Below are 15,460 nucleotides of genomic sequence, written 5' to 3'. Positions count from 1 at the left end.
ACTGATGGTATATTCACACCAACTTTGGCTGATTGAAAGGTTATCATCAGGCTTGGATTTAGCATTTTGCTATTTGTGATGTAATCGTAAATGAAGTCCTCCTTTTTTCCCTGGAAGGACACAAAATTTTAAAGCTCTTCTTTCTTGCGAAAGTAAAAATTAAGGGTGGGAATCTATGGGTACCTCACGATTTGATCCGATTGCGATTCAGATGCCCATGATTCGATTAAATTCCGATTTAGAGGCCTATGATTCGATTCGATTGCGATTCCGAGGCATCACTACATTGGCTTACATTTTATAGTCCATGTAAAACACTGGGACCTTTTTTAAAACAAAAAACTCAAGGAAGAGCAAAGCTCTATATTTCACACTTTAATTTCGCTCCGCTCGCATCAGGTTTTGCTTGTTCCGCCATCTTGTCATCTTGTTAGCTTATCCTACCTAGCACAGACGTCTGACGTACAAACGCGCATATTCGCTTGCGCATGGTTTTAGTTTTTCTTAGTTCAACTTTAAATATCGATTATTAATACCTATGAATCGATTCAGAATCTTTTTAATACGCCAAACGATGCATCGAAAGAAACGATTATCGTGCCCTACTAAAAATCATCTGATGACGTGTATATTCGGCCCATTTATTTGTGTATTTGTCTTTAAAAGGGCCTGCAAGTATCCCGACAAGAGGTGGTGCACTCTCGAAATCAGAAGGGCCCGAAGCATCCCTGCACCACCGACAACAGCTCCACCACCAGTCCCCTATGTTTTACTCGCATGGCCCGGCGTCCTCATCCTGCCTGTCACCCTCCCAGGACTGTTGCCTCGATGCCCCCCTGCCCCATCAGTCCCATCGATCGCAGCAATCCAGGCACAGCCTCCACCATGTCAACAAAATCCTGCGTGCCAAGAAGCTGCAGCGGCAAGCCCGTACAGGAAACAACATGGTGAAAAAGAGGGGCCCCGGGCGTCCCCGGAAGCACCCGTTACCTTCACCGCCACCATCACCACCCCCTGCTGTTGAATTAAGTCAAACCCGGCATCGTGTGGGAGACAGGCCAGCAGGGGGCAGGATGTGGGATGGGGATACCGTACAGGATACCATTGAGGCAGTTGTCAAAGACCAGCGTAGCAGAGGACAGAAAAGGAAACACTGGGAGAGAGATGAAGGTGATGAAGAGGAGGAAGGGGAGATAGACGACAATGTGGAGCAATTGCCAGAAAGAGAAGGAAATGTGGGCAACCTGATTGCAAGGTCCAGACCAGGATCTGGAAGGTGCTGGCTTGTCCAGGATGAGATCAGTCACTTCCCAGGGTAAGTATTCACTAAAATCGACCATATACTGTGGATATGAAAAGTCTACACACCCATGGTCGATCGAATGCAAGGCTTTTATGTAAAAAAATTTAAAAATTTCGGAGGTTTTTCCTCTATTAATGTGACATATAGTCCGTACAACACATTTTGGAGGCGAAAATAAAACAAAGATAAAAAGCCCTCCCAAGGCTAACGGCCACGAAGATAACAATTATATAGGATAGGCCGATTTAAATTTGATGTCTGCCTTGTCTCACTGGCCACTCAGGGCATCAAATAGCTGAATTTGTGGTTCAATTCTTCACCAAGGCGATCTTACAACTTCTCCAAGTCGGCATCCATTTTGCGAAGGAACTCAGGAATGGCATCCACCCTGCGATTGAGCTCGCTCTTCGCCTGAGTCTGAGTATTGACGGCCCTCCAAAACACCTGCAGTGATGATGGGCAACCTTCCCGTTTCCAAAAGTGCTGTCAGCGTTTTTCCGTACTTTGCAATAAAACCGCCAACTCCAAACAGAATAATGAACGCCTGTTTTCAGAATTCCAATTATATATGCATCTTCCATGTCCTTGATGGTTAAATGGTTAGAAAGCATCCGTCTTCGTTGAGAGCCCACACGAAGAAAAGGAAGCCCGTTTAAAGGTAGAGGCGGACTGGCCTATAGACGTGTACTATTTTTTTCTCCCCGGAAAAAAAGGCGAATGACAGACGACGGAAGGGTACCCACGCCGCTAAAATTTGAACAGGAGTGGTTAGTTTTTATTTCCACTTTATACTGTCAATCAAAGTGTCAAAGATTGTAGTGCTCTTGCATGTCGAAACGTGTCTTTTTTAAATTTTTTTTATCATCAACCAAATAATGGTTCTTTTTTAGCTCAGTGGAGAGTAAGCCAGATGGCCACATCTCCCCTCAACGCCCAGAACCCGTCTCCAGGGAACAAACTCCAGCCATCCCCATAACCAGCCCACGGGAAAAGAGACCGGCCAGACCGCCAAAGAAAAAGTTCCAGAAAGCTGGACTTTACTCTGATGTGTTCAAGACTGAAGAGTAAGATATTTCTTTTTTTTTTGGCTTGCGAAAGGTCTTTACATTTAACATGTTGATTTTATGCTTTTGCTTGTAGCCCCCGCAGTCAGCTTCTGCAGCTAAAGAAAGAGAAGCTTGAGTACATACCTGGGGAACATGATTACGGATTGTTTCCAGCACCCATACATGTTGGTGAGTCGCTAAGCTATGTGTATTTTCTTACATCATGCAGTAGGCTCGATTAATGTATCCAATTTTAGATCGATTGATCAGTCACGTTTGTATGTCCGTGCTCGGAGCTGAGCCTGTTGTCTTCGTAGGGCTTTACCATCCTTCCAATAACAAATCAGCAACACAACCTTTTATTATTTCTCAAGGCTTTATTTGACTTTGTGTGACATTTCAGGAAAGTACCTGCGACAGAAGCGCATTGATTTCCAATTGCCTTATGACATCCTATGGCTGTGGAAACACGATCAGGTGATCAATTAGGATGAGCATCGTATATTTCATTTCAGTTTTCTTTGTAGTGTTTCATGAGCTAGACCTTTCAATAGGGATGTAACGATTAATCGAAAATCGATTTGAAATCGATTCGCCCCGACTAATCGATTAATCAATTCGATTAATCGCAACCGGGTTGATTAAATTCATCTAGAAAATTATGTCTTGAAATGTTTTTTTCATTCCAGATGCATAGCACATTTTGAATGTGTCGATCAAATTATTATTATTGTATTATAAATTGATTATAGATCAATTATTAACTGAAAATCAAATCAGGGCTAGAGTGAATCGTTACATCCCTACCTTTCAAGTATTGCCACAATTACTTCTTTTTCTAATGAAGCTTCTCGTAATCAATGTTTTTTTTTTTTTTTGTTACAGCTGTACAAAAGGCCTGATGTCCCTCTTTACAAAAAGATCAGATCAAGTAAGTGTGTAACATTGCTTGGTCTAATGTTTGAACCAGAATGTCATTTTAACATGTATTGATTCAACTGATATGTGATGTTGTCTTGCCCGGAAACGCCTCCTTAAACAGCGTCTGTAACTGTCCATGTAACATTGTGCTCTTGCTTGTGTCACAGATGTGTACGTTGATGTAAAGCCTTTCTCCGGGTATGAAACAACTACATGCAACTGTAAAACTCCCGAGAATCGCACTGAAAAAGGTTGCCTGGATGACTGCCTCAACAGGTAAAGTTCAATTTTGACAGTTGCAATCGATAATTTGTCACGACAACAATGCTGTGTTGAGTTAAATAAAGAGGCAATGGCGATAACAATTATCTGTGTTGAAATTTCCCCAGGATGAGCTTTGCTGAGTGCTCTCCCAGCACCTGTCCATGTCATGAGCACTGCGACAACCAGCATATCCAGAGGCACGAATGGGTTCAGTGTCTGGAGAGATTCCGTGCGGAGGGCAAGGGTTGGGGCATCCGCACCAAAGAGAGTCTCCGCTCTGGGCAGTTCATTATTGAGTACCTGGGAGAAGTGGTCAGCGAGCATGAGTTCAGGTGAACTGCTTTTGGCCACGTTGTGCGTAGCCAAGTGTTCATTTACACACCTGTATGTTGAACTCTTTTTCTTTCCACTTCATAATGTTTCAGGAGTCGGATGATGCAGCAGTACTTTGCTCACAGTGGCCACTACTGTCTGAACTTGGATAGTGGCATGGTGATTGACAGCTATAGAATGGGCAATGAGGCGCGCTTCATAAACCACAGCTGTGAGCCCAACTGTGAGATGCAGAAGTGGTGAGTGTCACGGAGGGAAAAAGCAGTTCACAGATAAAACGGCTAATATCAGGTCTCAAATTTAGTAAGGGTGGGACTCTTGGCAACCTCACGATTCGATTCGGGATCTGCTGAGGGTACTACCGGCTCGCTACCGAAGCCCTTTCCTTCCACTGTTTGGATCCGGTTTTCACCTGTCACTTATCATGAGCGCTAAAAGGAGGTTAAGGAGTAACTTAACACCGAGTAAGGGAGAGCGGGGGAGGACAAAGGAGCCTTGCTAACCATTAGAGCTGGCTTAAATATAAAGTAGTGAATCAATACAGAATGAGTGCTGAAGTGATGCACTTTAACAGAAAGCATGTTAACCGCACGGAACAACTGTGAACGGAAAATTTGCAAGAATGTAGAGGAATAGGAAAAAGAATATACAGCTGTACAATATTGCTGGGCAATATGGGAAAAATACAAATTCGACCACGATAGAGGCTATTGTATCGTGATAACGATATATCACGGTGTAGCTATTTTCAGTGATCCTATAAAAAAATTATACAAGACATTAATCGTGCCGACATCAGGGAACGACTTCCGATTGGATTTGTAGCTTAATATGCCATATTTCTTGGGGGTGGGGGACTACGTTTTTCCAACGAAATAAAAAAGAATTGCCCTACATAGTAAATGGAGGAGACTTATACTGTATATCACTTTGTCTACATCGTACGGTACCCAAAGCGTTGTACAAAAGTCGACATTATTTCTTTTGCAAAAAAAAAAAAAAAAAAGAATACTCTATTTGACGCTGGAGTTCCCAGCATGCCTTGAGGTGCCCTTATTCGTAAATACAAGTCTATTGTTGTGAGTTAATTCTTTCTAATGTAGTAGTTTGTATTCGTTATGTGCGTTCACCCACCTCGTTATTTATTTATTTACATTTAATTTTGCAACGTAGGTGTGTTTTGTGTGGCGGTTTATCACTTCCTTGGTTTGTTGTTCATTAAGCTACCCGGTGGCAGCTGTGTAGCACTACCATTTTTAGTAAAAAAAAAATTGTCCAGTAAATCGAGCTGCTTCTGTCATCTGTATTATTCGTCAATACCATAATCCGAATCTTACATGACAGGTGGAGTGATTGCCGCTTGTTCTGAGATTGACGCTTTATCTGATCTAGGATCTGTCATGTGCAGTACTGAGAGTCTCCATTAGGGGGCGCTGCAATGTGCTATCACTGTTTAAGAACCAGCAATGTATGTTCGAGCAAGTAAGTATACAAGTGAAAGACATTGAGCTGCCAACCCGTCTGTGTCCGTTGTTATTGACAATCGATCGCCATCCAGAGCTTTACTAAAAGCATCTTACATAAAGGATCGGTAGATTGCAGTTTTCTGTATTTGCAAGAGTTGATAGTCAATATACGGGACAAACCAAATTAGCCCAAAATACGGGACGCCCCGGCTAATACGGGACAGTTGGCAACCCTAGTAGCCGGACTAAAATGAAAAAAAAAAAAAAAAAAACTCGGTTACAACTGCGGTGTCCAGACAATTTTCATTCAATGCAGACGTGTTTGAAACTCAAAAAGAAGCCCTTCCGTGGACAAAATGCCACTGTCCACCCACCCCGTGTGAACAAATCTCTTAATTGAATATTTTTTTCAGATTGGGGGAAAACTATCAACTCAGCACATGGTCACAGACCGCTTAGCTTAACTTCAAAGTGGCATCCAGTATTTGCTGTGGCTAATTTCTAAAACGTCCTTGTGCTTTATGGTACGCTATGTAATTATGTGGCTATTTATGAGGACGCTGCACTCACTCAGTCCTTGTGACTTGCAGGTCAGTCAATGGGGTGTACAGAATTGGTCTCTTTGCGCTCAAGGACATCAGCAGCGGAACTGAGCTCACCTATGATTACAACTTCCATTCCTTCAACACGGAGGAGCAGGTGACTGACATTCTGAGATTCTAATGAACAGATGTTCATGTTTAAATGTTTCAAGTGATGTCTTGTCATTGTTCTTTTGAGTTTACCGTTCCACATTTTTTTTTTTTTTTTTCTCACCGGCCTCAAATCTGTGCTATTTTTTTTGACACTGCTGTTGTTTTTCCTCACAGCAAGTGTGTAAGTGCGGCTCGGAGAGTTGCAGAGGTATCATCGGCGGGAAAAGCCAGCGCATCAATGGACTGCCTGGCAAGGCGGCTGGTGCTCGGCGACTGGGTCGACTCAAGGAGAAACGGAAATCCAAACACCAGCTTAAAAAACGAGTGAGCGATCCCTTGTGTTGTCAACCTTTGATGTCAGAAGACACATTCAGTAGATTGATATTTGCCTGATTTCTTTCAAAAAAAAAAAAAAAAAAAGAATTCTTAAGAATGATGATAAGGTTCGGCATTTATTGGACCACAGATTGCTGCAATACTACTTTGGTCAATTTCTGTTAAAATGCAATGCATTATGTTTGTATACATTCAAAAGGCATTTGTAACACTAAATAGATTGAAAAGCAGGCTTTTAAAATGCATCCAAACTTCTTAATCTGACTATTGGACTTTTTAAAAGTTGGTTTGAAAAACCTTTCAATTGGAAACCCAATAGACAACATATCTGTACATGCTCCAACCTTCGTAGTTGACCATAATATCAAATTCACAAGAATAAAACGTTTGTGGGGAAGTGTTGAATGATTTATGCTACATTAATTGAAATGAGTAAATATTGCAATGCATGTGGATGGAAGGAAAACGTGTTTTAAAAATGTCTTCTACTGTGGAAACTTGTAATGATAAAGCAAATCCTCATATCCAATGAATGCATTTTAACACCAAAACTGCAGTTTCCTATTCACTATTCAAGAAATAATACTGTGCTTTGTATTTTGTCGATGACAAATAGTAATAATGGGAAAACAGACGAGCTACTCATTACCCAAATGAAAAATGACAAATGTTAAATATGAATGTAAGAAACATCCACAAGAGGTACAGGGAACTTTGTTTGACTATTTTATTTTTTATACTTTATTCATGTAATAAAAAAAGAATTCCATAAGGACCTTCGATGTAAGAGTGGGCTTAAGTACTGTGCTGAAATACTCCAGGAGCATTTGTCTTTTGTGCCAAAATAAAATGTTACATAGCTGTACGAGATTTAAAGCGGAAGTCAACGCAAACATATTTTTTTCAAGAATATATTTCACGCAAGCCCACTAGTTGAAACAGGGCATTCTGATAAATATTGCGTTTGTGGAAGAAGTGTTAATCCACTCATTTTTAGCCATCTCTGGGGACGGCCATTTTGTCTTCTGTCGACTGAAAATGACATCACAACTGCTCACAACGACCAATCACGGCTCAGATTCAGAGAACGGGTCAGCTGTGATTGGTGGTTTTAAGCAGTTGTGATGTCATTTTCAGTCAACAGAAGACAAAATGGCCGCCCCCAGAGATGGCTAAAAACAAGTGCATTTTGCTACTTAACTGATATTCCACAAACGCAAAATTAATCAGAATGCTGTGTTTCAACTAGTGGGCCTGCTGGGAACATATTCTTGAAAAAATTATGCTTGGGTTGACCTCCGTTTTAAGGAGTTGTAATGACACCATTTGACTTCTGCCATTTAGCAACTAGCGACCTAATAAGACGCATTTTCGCCACCAACCACTTTGGCCGAAGAAATTGAACCCAGTGCATGAAAACATGGACTCATCAGAGAAGTGTGGAAAAGCGGGACTCTCTGTTACCTGATTAATTTATTTTTGTAAATGAGATGTTTGATATTTATAATCTGAGGAAATTAATGATGCATGTTTTCCTTTGTTTTCAGGAGGAAGAATCAAGTGACAGCAACAAGTTTTACCCTCATCTTATGAAACCCATGTCAAACAGAGAAAGGTACATCACACATGATTTCCGTTTAAAACAAAAAACCCTGCTAAAACAATACCCTGATCAGGCAAGATCAACTGGCAGATCTCCTATGGTAGTTGTAGGCGGGATGGGAAAAAATGTATGACCCTGGCGATCGTTTCCCATTCCTGCCCTAGAGCATAGATCTAAGAAGGCTAAGAGTACCCTTGTCTGAACTCCAAGTGTGAATTGTAAAATCAATTAGAGTCTGACTACGTTTCTCCCTTCTGCCCTTCCCTCAATCATTAGGAACTTTGTGCTCAAGCATCGAGTGTTCCTCCTGAGGAACTGGGAAAAAATGAGGGAGAAACAGGAGTTGCTCAAGCGGGAGGGCGAACGAGAACGAGACCCCAGCAGCTTGTCCATATATACCCGCTGGGGAGGTGTCATCCGTGATGATGGCAACATTAAGTCAGGTGAGCGTGAGTGATTTCTCTCTTTTTTTTTCTTTTTAATTTTGGATTTTTTTCCTTACTCTGCCAACTCTTTTTTTTGTTTTTTTTTTGGACTGATTTCAAATGCAATGATCGATTCCGTATGACTTGTAGAGTCGAGATAGTAGGAGTAGAGATAGTAGGAAGAATGTCAAGCTAACTAACGTGCCCGTTTTTCCCCAGATGTTTTCCTCACACAGTTTTCAGCCCTGCAGACGTCACGGTCAGTGCGTACGCGAAGGCTTGCCGCTGCTGAAGAAAACACAGAAGTCACACGCACTGCTCGCCTTGCACATATCTTCAAGGAGATTTGTGACATGATAACCAGCTACAAGGGTTAGTCGCTATTTTGCCGTTCATTCGTATAGCCGTTGTTGATATCCATATAATCTTTCCCTGCATGTGTGTTGTGACTAGTGTTCCGATGCCATTTTTTCGCCCCGATACCGATTCCAATACCCAGCTGTGCGGTTTCGGCCGATGCCGATACTGTACAGATACCAGACTTTTATTTTATTTTTTATTTTTTCAAAAGATGTATATGAGCAGTTTTTTCTTGTAATTCTAAAGAATTGCATACTCACTTGGATGTAAAACCATTGCTATCATGGCTTGGTCAGACTTAAAAACCTTTGTGAAACAGGAAAAAATAATAAATAATATACACGAGGTATCTTTGAGAGGGATTGTGTCGGATTAATTACAAAAGCTATGGGACATTATTGTAAATGTTTGTTTTGAGTATTAGTGACCCATTGCAACAACTTCCGCTCCCAAATCCACTTTCAAAACCAAAAACAAGCAGTAGAAAAATCCAACATGTTCAACTCCAAAATCCAAAATTGAGCAGGGTTTGTTGTTGCGGTCCATTCCCCTTGTTCATGCTCTTGGTGCTCGTTCACATGTTTCGTTCTCAAATGTTGAATCAGGTTTAACGTATTGAACCTGGCCACTTTGATGCCTCTTCCAACATTCGCTCTAGCTGGAGTTTCTATGTTGAAGTAGTTCCATATCGCCGACATTATATCTCCTGTAACCCACTGTAACACACACACACACATATGAAAAAGTAGCAGGGAGCAAGATACAAAGCGCTGCATTCAACGTTCTTTACTAGTACAGCATCGGGAAATGGCATCGGCACGTTATTTGTTAGTCCTCGCAGATACCGATACCAGTGTTTTAATGTGGTATCGGGATACTCCCCGATATCAGTATCGGTATCGGAACAACACTAGTTGTGACCCAAAGAAATACACAGATCTTACAGCCGGGACACAAATGTAAATTTTGGGTCAGTCCGACTGAAATTGCCGAAATCGTATTCATCATAGTGTAACATGTAAACAACAGTTTGACTCAGAATTTGTCCCTGGTCCACCCCAGCTTTTAGCATTCTATAAAAAAAATTCTCTTCTGCTACTTCTACCTCAGATTCATCCAGCCAGACACTTGCTGCTCCGCTATTGAACCTCCCGTCGCGGAAAAGGTATGAATATGAACTCATTTATCACATAAAACCCTGAAAGGTTTGTTGTCAATTTTTGTTAGGTTACTAACCACATTTGTGTGCAATATCGCATGATTAGGAACAGCCATTACTATGAGAAGGTGTCAGACCCTCTGGATTTGAGCACCATTGAGAAACAAATCCTCACGGGCCATTACAAGACCGTCGAAGCATTCGACACCGACATGCTCAAAGTGTTCCGCAATGCTGAGGTAGGCAGCTGTCCCGTTATGTGCTCCACTGAATATACACTTTGCTGTGAATAATGCAAACCGAGTATGTGGCAGTGGCCTTGTGCTATAAAGTTGTAGATGAACATTAGAAGGGGAGATGTTGATGTTAACACTAAGTATGAACTTTCCACAACTGACAAATAGTGTGCCTGAACTGAACAAGTGCAGGTAGAGCTTTTAGAAGACTTTTCCAAGTAGACAACAATAAAATAGATAAGCAGGTATGAAAACACGCGCGATCGTGTTAGTTTTACAAAAGGGTTTGATTGCCTTTTGCTTTACTAATTGTAGTCGTGAGGTTATAGTTGCGTGGCTCGACACATTTGCAACATGATTTCTCACGAAATGCCTCGTTTTCCCAATTAGAAATATTATGGCAGGAAGTCGGCAATCGGCAGGGATGTGTGCCGGCTGCGCAAAGCCTACTACAGCGCCCGTAACGAGGCGGCGGTGCAGATCGACGAGATTATGGGCGAGACTGCCAGCGAGGCCGACAGCTCCGACTCACTTGAGCGTGACCGGGGTCACCAACATGGATCGGCCGGATCCCATGACAAGGATGACGACGTTATCCGGTGCATCTGTGGGATGTACAAGGATGAAGGCGTGATGATTCAATGTGAAAAGTGCATGGTAAGATGAAAATCGCTCAAATTGATTTTCCATGTTATTTGACTTTTTTATCCGGTTGGATATTTGACCAAAGAAAACGGGTTAAATCAGTCATTGTATTTGCCAAGAGGCCAAACTAAACTCGGTAATTTCCGCTGGAGCCAAAGAAAAATAAGCAACATTAAAATATCCCACTCCAGTGCCAAAGGCAAAGACCATATCAGTGTTATTCCCGCCACGAGAGTTACGACATGACTACTTCGGAACCTCTGTTCTCAGCCTTATTTTGTTCCGAGACTCTGTTCTATCACCAAAGCAATTATTCCCATTAAAATGAATGGAAATACAAAGAATCCATTCCAGCCGTGGGCAAGAAACGGACACCAGGGCCCCCGGGCGATGACCGATGTTCCAATTTATTTTTCCTCGGTATGATGGTAGCCTACTTGTTTTTGTTGAAGGTATGGCAACACTGTGACTGCATGCGGTTGGAGACAGAAGTGGAGCACTATCTGTGTGAGGAGTGTGACCCGAGGCCAGTAGACACGGTATGTCTGCATGTGAGAGGCTTCCAGAACATCATGCTGAGTGTATGTCAGGTTTTCTTGTGACTTGGACAATGTTGTCTTTGTTGTTGTTTTTTTGTGTGTGTGTCTTAAAGGAAGTCCCCATGATACCTCAGCCCAGCTACGCCCAGGCCGGCTCCGTCTACTACATCTGCCTCCTAAGAGACGAGCTGCTTCTACACCAAGGTATTGACAGCAACAACCTTATCGGCGTGGTTGAGTTTATGCCCTGTCTTTCAAATTCTTTTTATATGCATTTTGTGTAACTATACCTGCAAGGTTGTTTGAAAAGTAAGCTGCCTGTGTGTCCAGGCGACTGCGTGTACCTGATGAGAGACAGCCGACGCACGTCCGAGGGCCAGCCCATCAGACAGTCTTACCGCCTCCTGTCTCACATCAACCGAGATAAACTTGACATCTTCCGCATCGAGAAACTCTGGAAGAATGAAAAGTAAATCAGTTAACTCACCTACCTGCATGCAGCGGGGGGAATATTTGATCGCCTTTCTAAATTTGGGTCATTGTCGTCATTATGAAAGTTGCTATCCCTTCATGTCGCATTTGTGTGATATTGTGACTTGTACCCAACTTTGAAGGGGTGAGCGGTTCGCCTTTGGCCACCACTACTTCCGTCCTCACGAGACACACCATTCGCCATCACGCCGGTTCTACCAGAACGAGTTATTCCGCATGCCGCTCTACGAGATCATCCCGCTCGAAGCGGTGGTGGGACCCTGCTGCGTTCTCGATCTCTACACGTACTGCAAAGGTGAGAAAATGCTCGGTTGTTTTTCATATTCAAGTCGTGGACACATGTGGACTGATGTACTTGATTGTCTTCCTAAAGGACGGCCAAAGGGGGTAAAAGAGCCAGATGTGTACATCTGTGACTACCGCTTGGACAAGTCGGCTCACCTTTTCTACAAGATCCATCGTAACCGCTACCCAGTGTGTACCAAGCCGTACGCCTTCAACCATTTCCCCAAGCGGCTGACGCCCAAGAGAGACTTCTCGGTAAGACGGATGGATGCGGGCTCTGATACTGATACTCCCAAAAAAAAAAAAAATAGGGAGCAAAATTTATTTGGCGGACTACTGGGGTCCGCATAGTTGCCTCATAGTTCTGTTGTGTAACTTTAACCCAAATGAGGACAAGTGCTTTAGAAAATGAATGGCTGGAATGCGCTTGAGTGTTTTATTTGTCACTTGTTTTTTTTTTCTCAGTTAAGTGGCATTAAGTGTCGTACTATTTACACTTACGGGAGAAATCTTAGCAATATTTCCCAGGCAGTGTCGTGTTAATAATGGTGGAGGGATGAACTGTTTGTGCATTTAATTGACGTGAGCTTTTCGACTTTCTAATCTCACATATGTGAATGTGGATTGTCTTCATTGTCCGTCGTAGCCTCACTACGTACCTGACAACTACAAGAGGAATGGCGGCCGCTCGGCATGGAAGAGTGAGCGTTCCAAAGGAGCCGAAGGCTGCGAGGACGACGGTTCTTCGTGCGAGCGGGGTGACGACTTCCCACCAGAGGCGGAAGAAAGGCGATTGGAGGAAGACGTGGAGGCAGCTACGGGCGCTCCGGAACTTTTACCGGGCAAGCCTCCACAAGTAGAGAGGGAGAACGATGAAGATGAAGAGGGGGGTGAAGGGGAAGGGCCTGAGGCTGAGAAGCAAAAGGAGCAGGAGGAGGCCTCCGCAGAGAGGATAGGGGAGATGATGCCCGAGCAGCCGTCCTCGTCAGCCTGCTCGCCGCTTCACCACCCTGCGCTGGGCCGGAGGGAGGCCCAAAGGGAGAGACTCAACAAGATTCTCTTGGATCTGCTACACAGAACTCCCGGCAAGAATGGTGAGGGATCAGGCACACAGGAGGGTGGTAGACCAACAGAGGACCAGGGATTGAGTTTATTTATTCATAGAAGTTGATGCATTTCATTGAATCCTTCCCATTAGGTGGAGTGAGAAATAATAATAAAAAATAAAAAAAATCATTAACTCAGAAGACTGAGAAATTGGTGACTCTCCAAACATTTTCATACAGGCCAGTTCTAACAGATAAAAGAAGGGACATGAGTCATATTGCGCATAGTAACATTTGTCTTAACAGATGGGATGGTATTTTTGTGGTTCTTGCCTTTGTCCGTGCTTTTCTTGCAGAAACACAACCTGTTGTTTTTTCTTTAGTTCATGTTGGATTTTTAAAACCAGAACAGATTCAGCGTATTATTTTCGGCCACATCATCCATTTGGATTGGAAATAATTTTCCCATTGGAAGCAGTCAAAAATTGGCGATGGGCAGCTCTGGTCCGTGAGGGGTGCCCAAATCTGGCCCTACTGAGCCCAAGCCTGTTTTAGGTGTCTCCCTATTCCAACACACTTGATTCAAATCATCGGGATCATTATCAGGCGTTTGCAAACCTTACAGATGAGGCGATCATTTGAATGTTGGAAAAGGGATGCTTTACATCATAAACAGGCCGGATAGGGGCGCTTGAGGACCAGACTTGGGCACACCTGTTTTAGATGTTTCCCTCCTCCAACCCGCCTGATTCAAATGATTAGCTTGTCAGCAAGCTCTGCCAAAGCCTGACACTGATCATTTGAATCGGATGTGCTGGAGGAGGGAAACATCTAAAACATGCAGGATAGCGGCCATTGAGCACCGGAGTTGCCCATCCCTGGTCTAACCTTTGAGCAGGACAAAACATTTTCGTTTTTCGCGAACAGAATTACATTTATAGTAAACAAACTACCATGTAGCTTTCATCGCCATTTTTTTCCCAATTGTAAAATGCATATTAAATAATCATTTCAATGTTTTTTTTTTTTTTTTTTTAAAGAGGTACCATAATGAAAGTTCTGCATCAACTCAATGAATCTCAATACACCAAAACACCTTGTTCAATGTGATTGTGTTTGCAGGAATGACTGAAGAAGAATTTGCGGACAGAGCATGGCCAAAATCGGATTGAGGAGCTAACATGTTTAATGCCCATTAGATTATAAGGAAGAATACAGTATAGCAAGGGAGCCTTCATCTTCCAAAGACTAACCACCCTACCCAAAATGATACCTGAACACCTGAACCCCATCCGTCTCCAAAGTGAACATTTCCCTTGGCAAACGTGTCACAATGCCATCAAGCAGTGAGCACGTTGTGGACCATTTGTAGGAGAGCCCTTTCTAAAGATATTGCTTTGATTTTTGACCTCACCTTTCAGCTACTTCTGTCAAAGCTCCTAAGCGTCCCCTTTTTGTGTTCTTCCAACAGCCGTAGATGTCACTTATCTCCTGGAGGAGGGTGCAGGGCGGCGCCTACGGCGACGGACACTTGGATTTGGTGATTTTGTTGGCAGAAAGTAACATTTCAACATGCCAGGCAAGCCGACTGCCTTTCACCTTCTAAAGCACGGGAGATGATAAAGGAAATGAGCCGAGTTGGCTATTCAAACCCTTCCGGACCATAATGCGTCTTTTGGACCTTCTAGGTTACCTCCTCCAGGACTTTTATCATCTCCACTCTCGAGATGATGGAGGGGGTTTGGAAGCTCCGACTTTATGTCAATAGCGTTTTCAAGGAGTGTTTGCTAGATGAACATAGGACAAAAAACCCACAACATCCCCTGAAATGACGCATTTGGTACTGAGTGGCACACTGATGGCTATCGCTCAGTCAGTGTAGATGAGAATGCTGGAGAATTACTCCCCCTTGTGGAGCCGCGCTGCAATGTCAGTGCATCAAATGAGGGACGCTACGTGCCGGAATTTTTGGAGTGGAGGCAAACTAGTAGAGGTGCAAGATGCTGCTCGTGGGTAGACTGCACTTTTGGTACCATGGATATAGTGAAGCTGTGTAATGTATCTGTATTGAAAACACACTAAAACAGTACTTGATGATGAAGTGTTGGGGCAGGGGGAAAGCTATTACCTTTCACCCGTTATACTGTAGTCAGCCTACTCGTGTCGACACAGACTCGGCCTGCTTCTTTTTAAAGGCAGGGAGGGAAGACTGAGAGCGCTTTTTGTCAAAGTGTATTGTTGAGGTTTTGAGTTCCAGTTTTTTCCCCTGCGTGTGAGACGGTCAGCTTTTCAAATGATGGATTCAC

The 15,460-nt window shown here is 43.1% G+C and overlaps 1 protein-coding gene across 3 annotated transcripts in view; it reads left to right on the top strand.

Annotated features, from left to right (window-relative positions):
- ash1l (ash1 (absent, small, or homeotic)-like (Drosophila)) overlaps nucleotides 1-15,460 on the top strand; it is a 37,820-nt gene that overhangs the window by 20,959 nt on the left and 1,401 nt on the right. For 2 of the 3 annotated variants that reach the window (XM_086014305.1, XM_086014304.1), the window contains exons 5-27: nucleotides 667-1,315; nucleotides 2,194-2,367; nucleotides 2,444-2,538; nucleotides 2,753-2,826; nucleotides 3,235-3,280; nucleotides 3,438-3,546; nucleotides 3,660-3,866; nucleotides 3,960-4,106; nucleotides 5,924-6,032; nucleotides 6,203-6,352; nucleotides 7,912-7,979; nucleotides 8,244-8,410; nucleotides 8,612-8,764; nucleotides 9,863-9,917; nucleotides 10,018-10,150; nucleotides 10,538-10,804; nucleotides 11,245-11,331; nucleotides 11,445-11,535; nucleotides 11,662-11,800; nucleotides 11,946-12,118; nucleotides 12,197-12,363; nucleotides 12,755-13,202; nucleotides 14,626-15,460. The exon at nucleotides 14,626-15,460 is cut by the window's right edge and continues 1,401 nt beyond it. In XM_086014305.1, coding sequence (XP_085870431.1) covers nucleotides 667-1,315; nucleotides 2,194-2,367; nucleotides 2,444-2,538; nucleotides 2,753-2,826; nucleotides 3,235-3,280; nucleotides 3,438-3,546; nucleotides 3,660-3,866; nucleotides 3,960-4,106; nucleotides 5,924-6,032; nucleotides 6,203-6,352; nucleotides 7,912-7,979; nucleotides 8,244-8,410; nucleotides 8,612-8,764; nucleotides 9,863-9,917; nucleotides 10,018-10,150; nucleotides 10,538-10,804; nucleotides 11,245-11,331; nucleotides 11,445-11,535; nucleotides 11,662-11,800; nucleotides 11,946-12,118; nucleotides 12,197-12,363; nucleotides 12,755-13,202; nucleotides 14,626-14,717 — 3,800 coding nt within the window. In that variant the 3' untranslated portion in view covers nucleotides 14,718-15,460. Of the gene's footprint in view, nucleotides 1-666; nucleotides 1,316-2,193; nucleotides 2,368-2,443; nucleotides 2,539-2,752; nucleotides 2,827-3,234; nucleotides 3,281-3,437; nucleotides 3,547-3,659; nucleotides 3,867-3,959; nucleotides 4,107-5,923; nucleotides 6,033-6,202; nucleotides 6,353-7,911; nucleotides 7,980-8,243; nucleotides 8,411-8,611; nucleotides 8,765-9,862; nucleotides 9,918-10,017; nucleotides 10,151-10,537; nucleotides 10,805-11,244; nucleotides 11,332-11,444; nucleotides 11,536-11,661; nucleotides 11,801-11,945; nucleotides 12,119-12,196; nucleotides 12,364-12,754; nucleotides 13,203-14,276 lie in introns of all 3 variants that reach the window. The other variant, XM_086014306.1, reaches the window with a different exon arrangement.

The sequence above is a fragment of the Filicampus tigris genome, chromosome 18, assembly GCF_054856515.1.
Source record: "Filicampus tigris isolate MCC_2025a chromosome 18, RoL_Ftig_1.0, whole genome shotgun sequence".
Classification (NCBI taxonomy): Eukaryota; Metazoa; Chordata; class Actinopteri; order Syngnathiformes; family Syngnathidae; genus Filicampus; species Filicampus tigris.
Note: the sequence above shows the minus strand (reverse complement) of the source record. Positions and strands in the feature narration are given on the sequence as shown.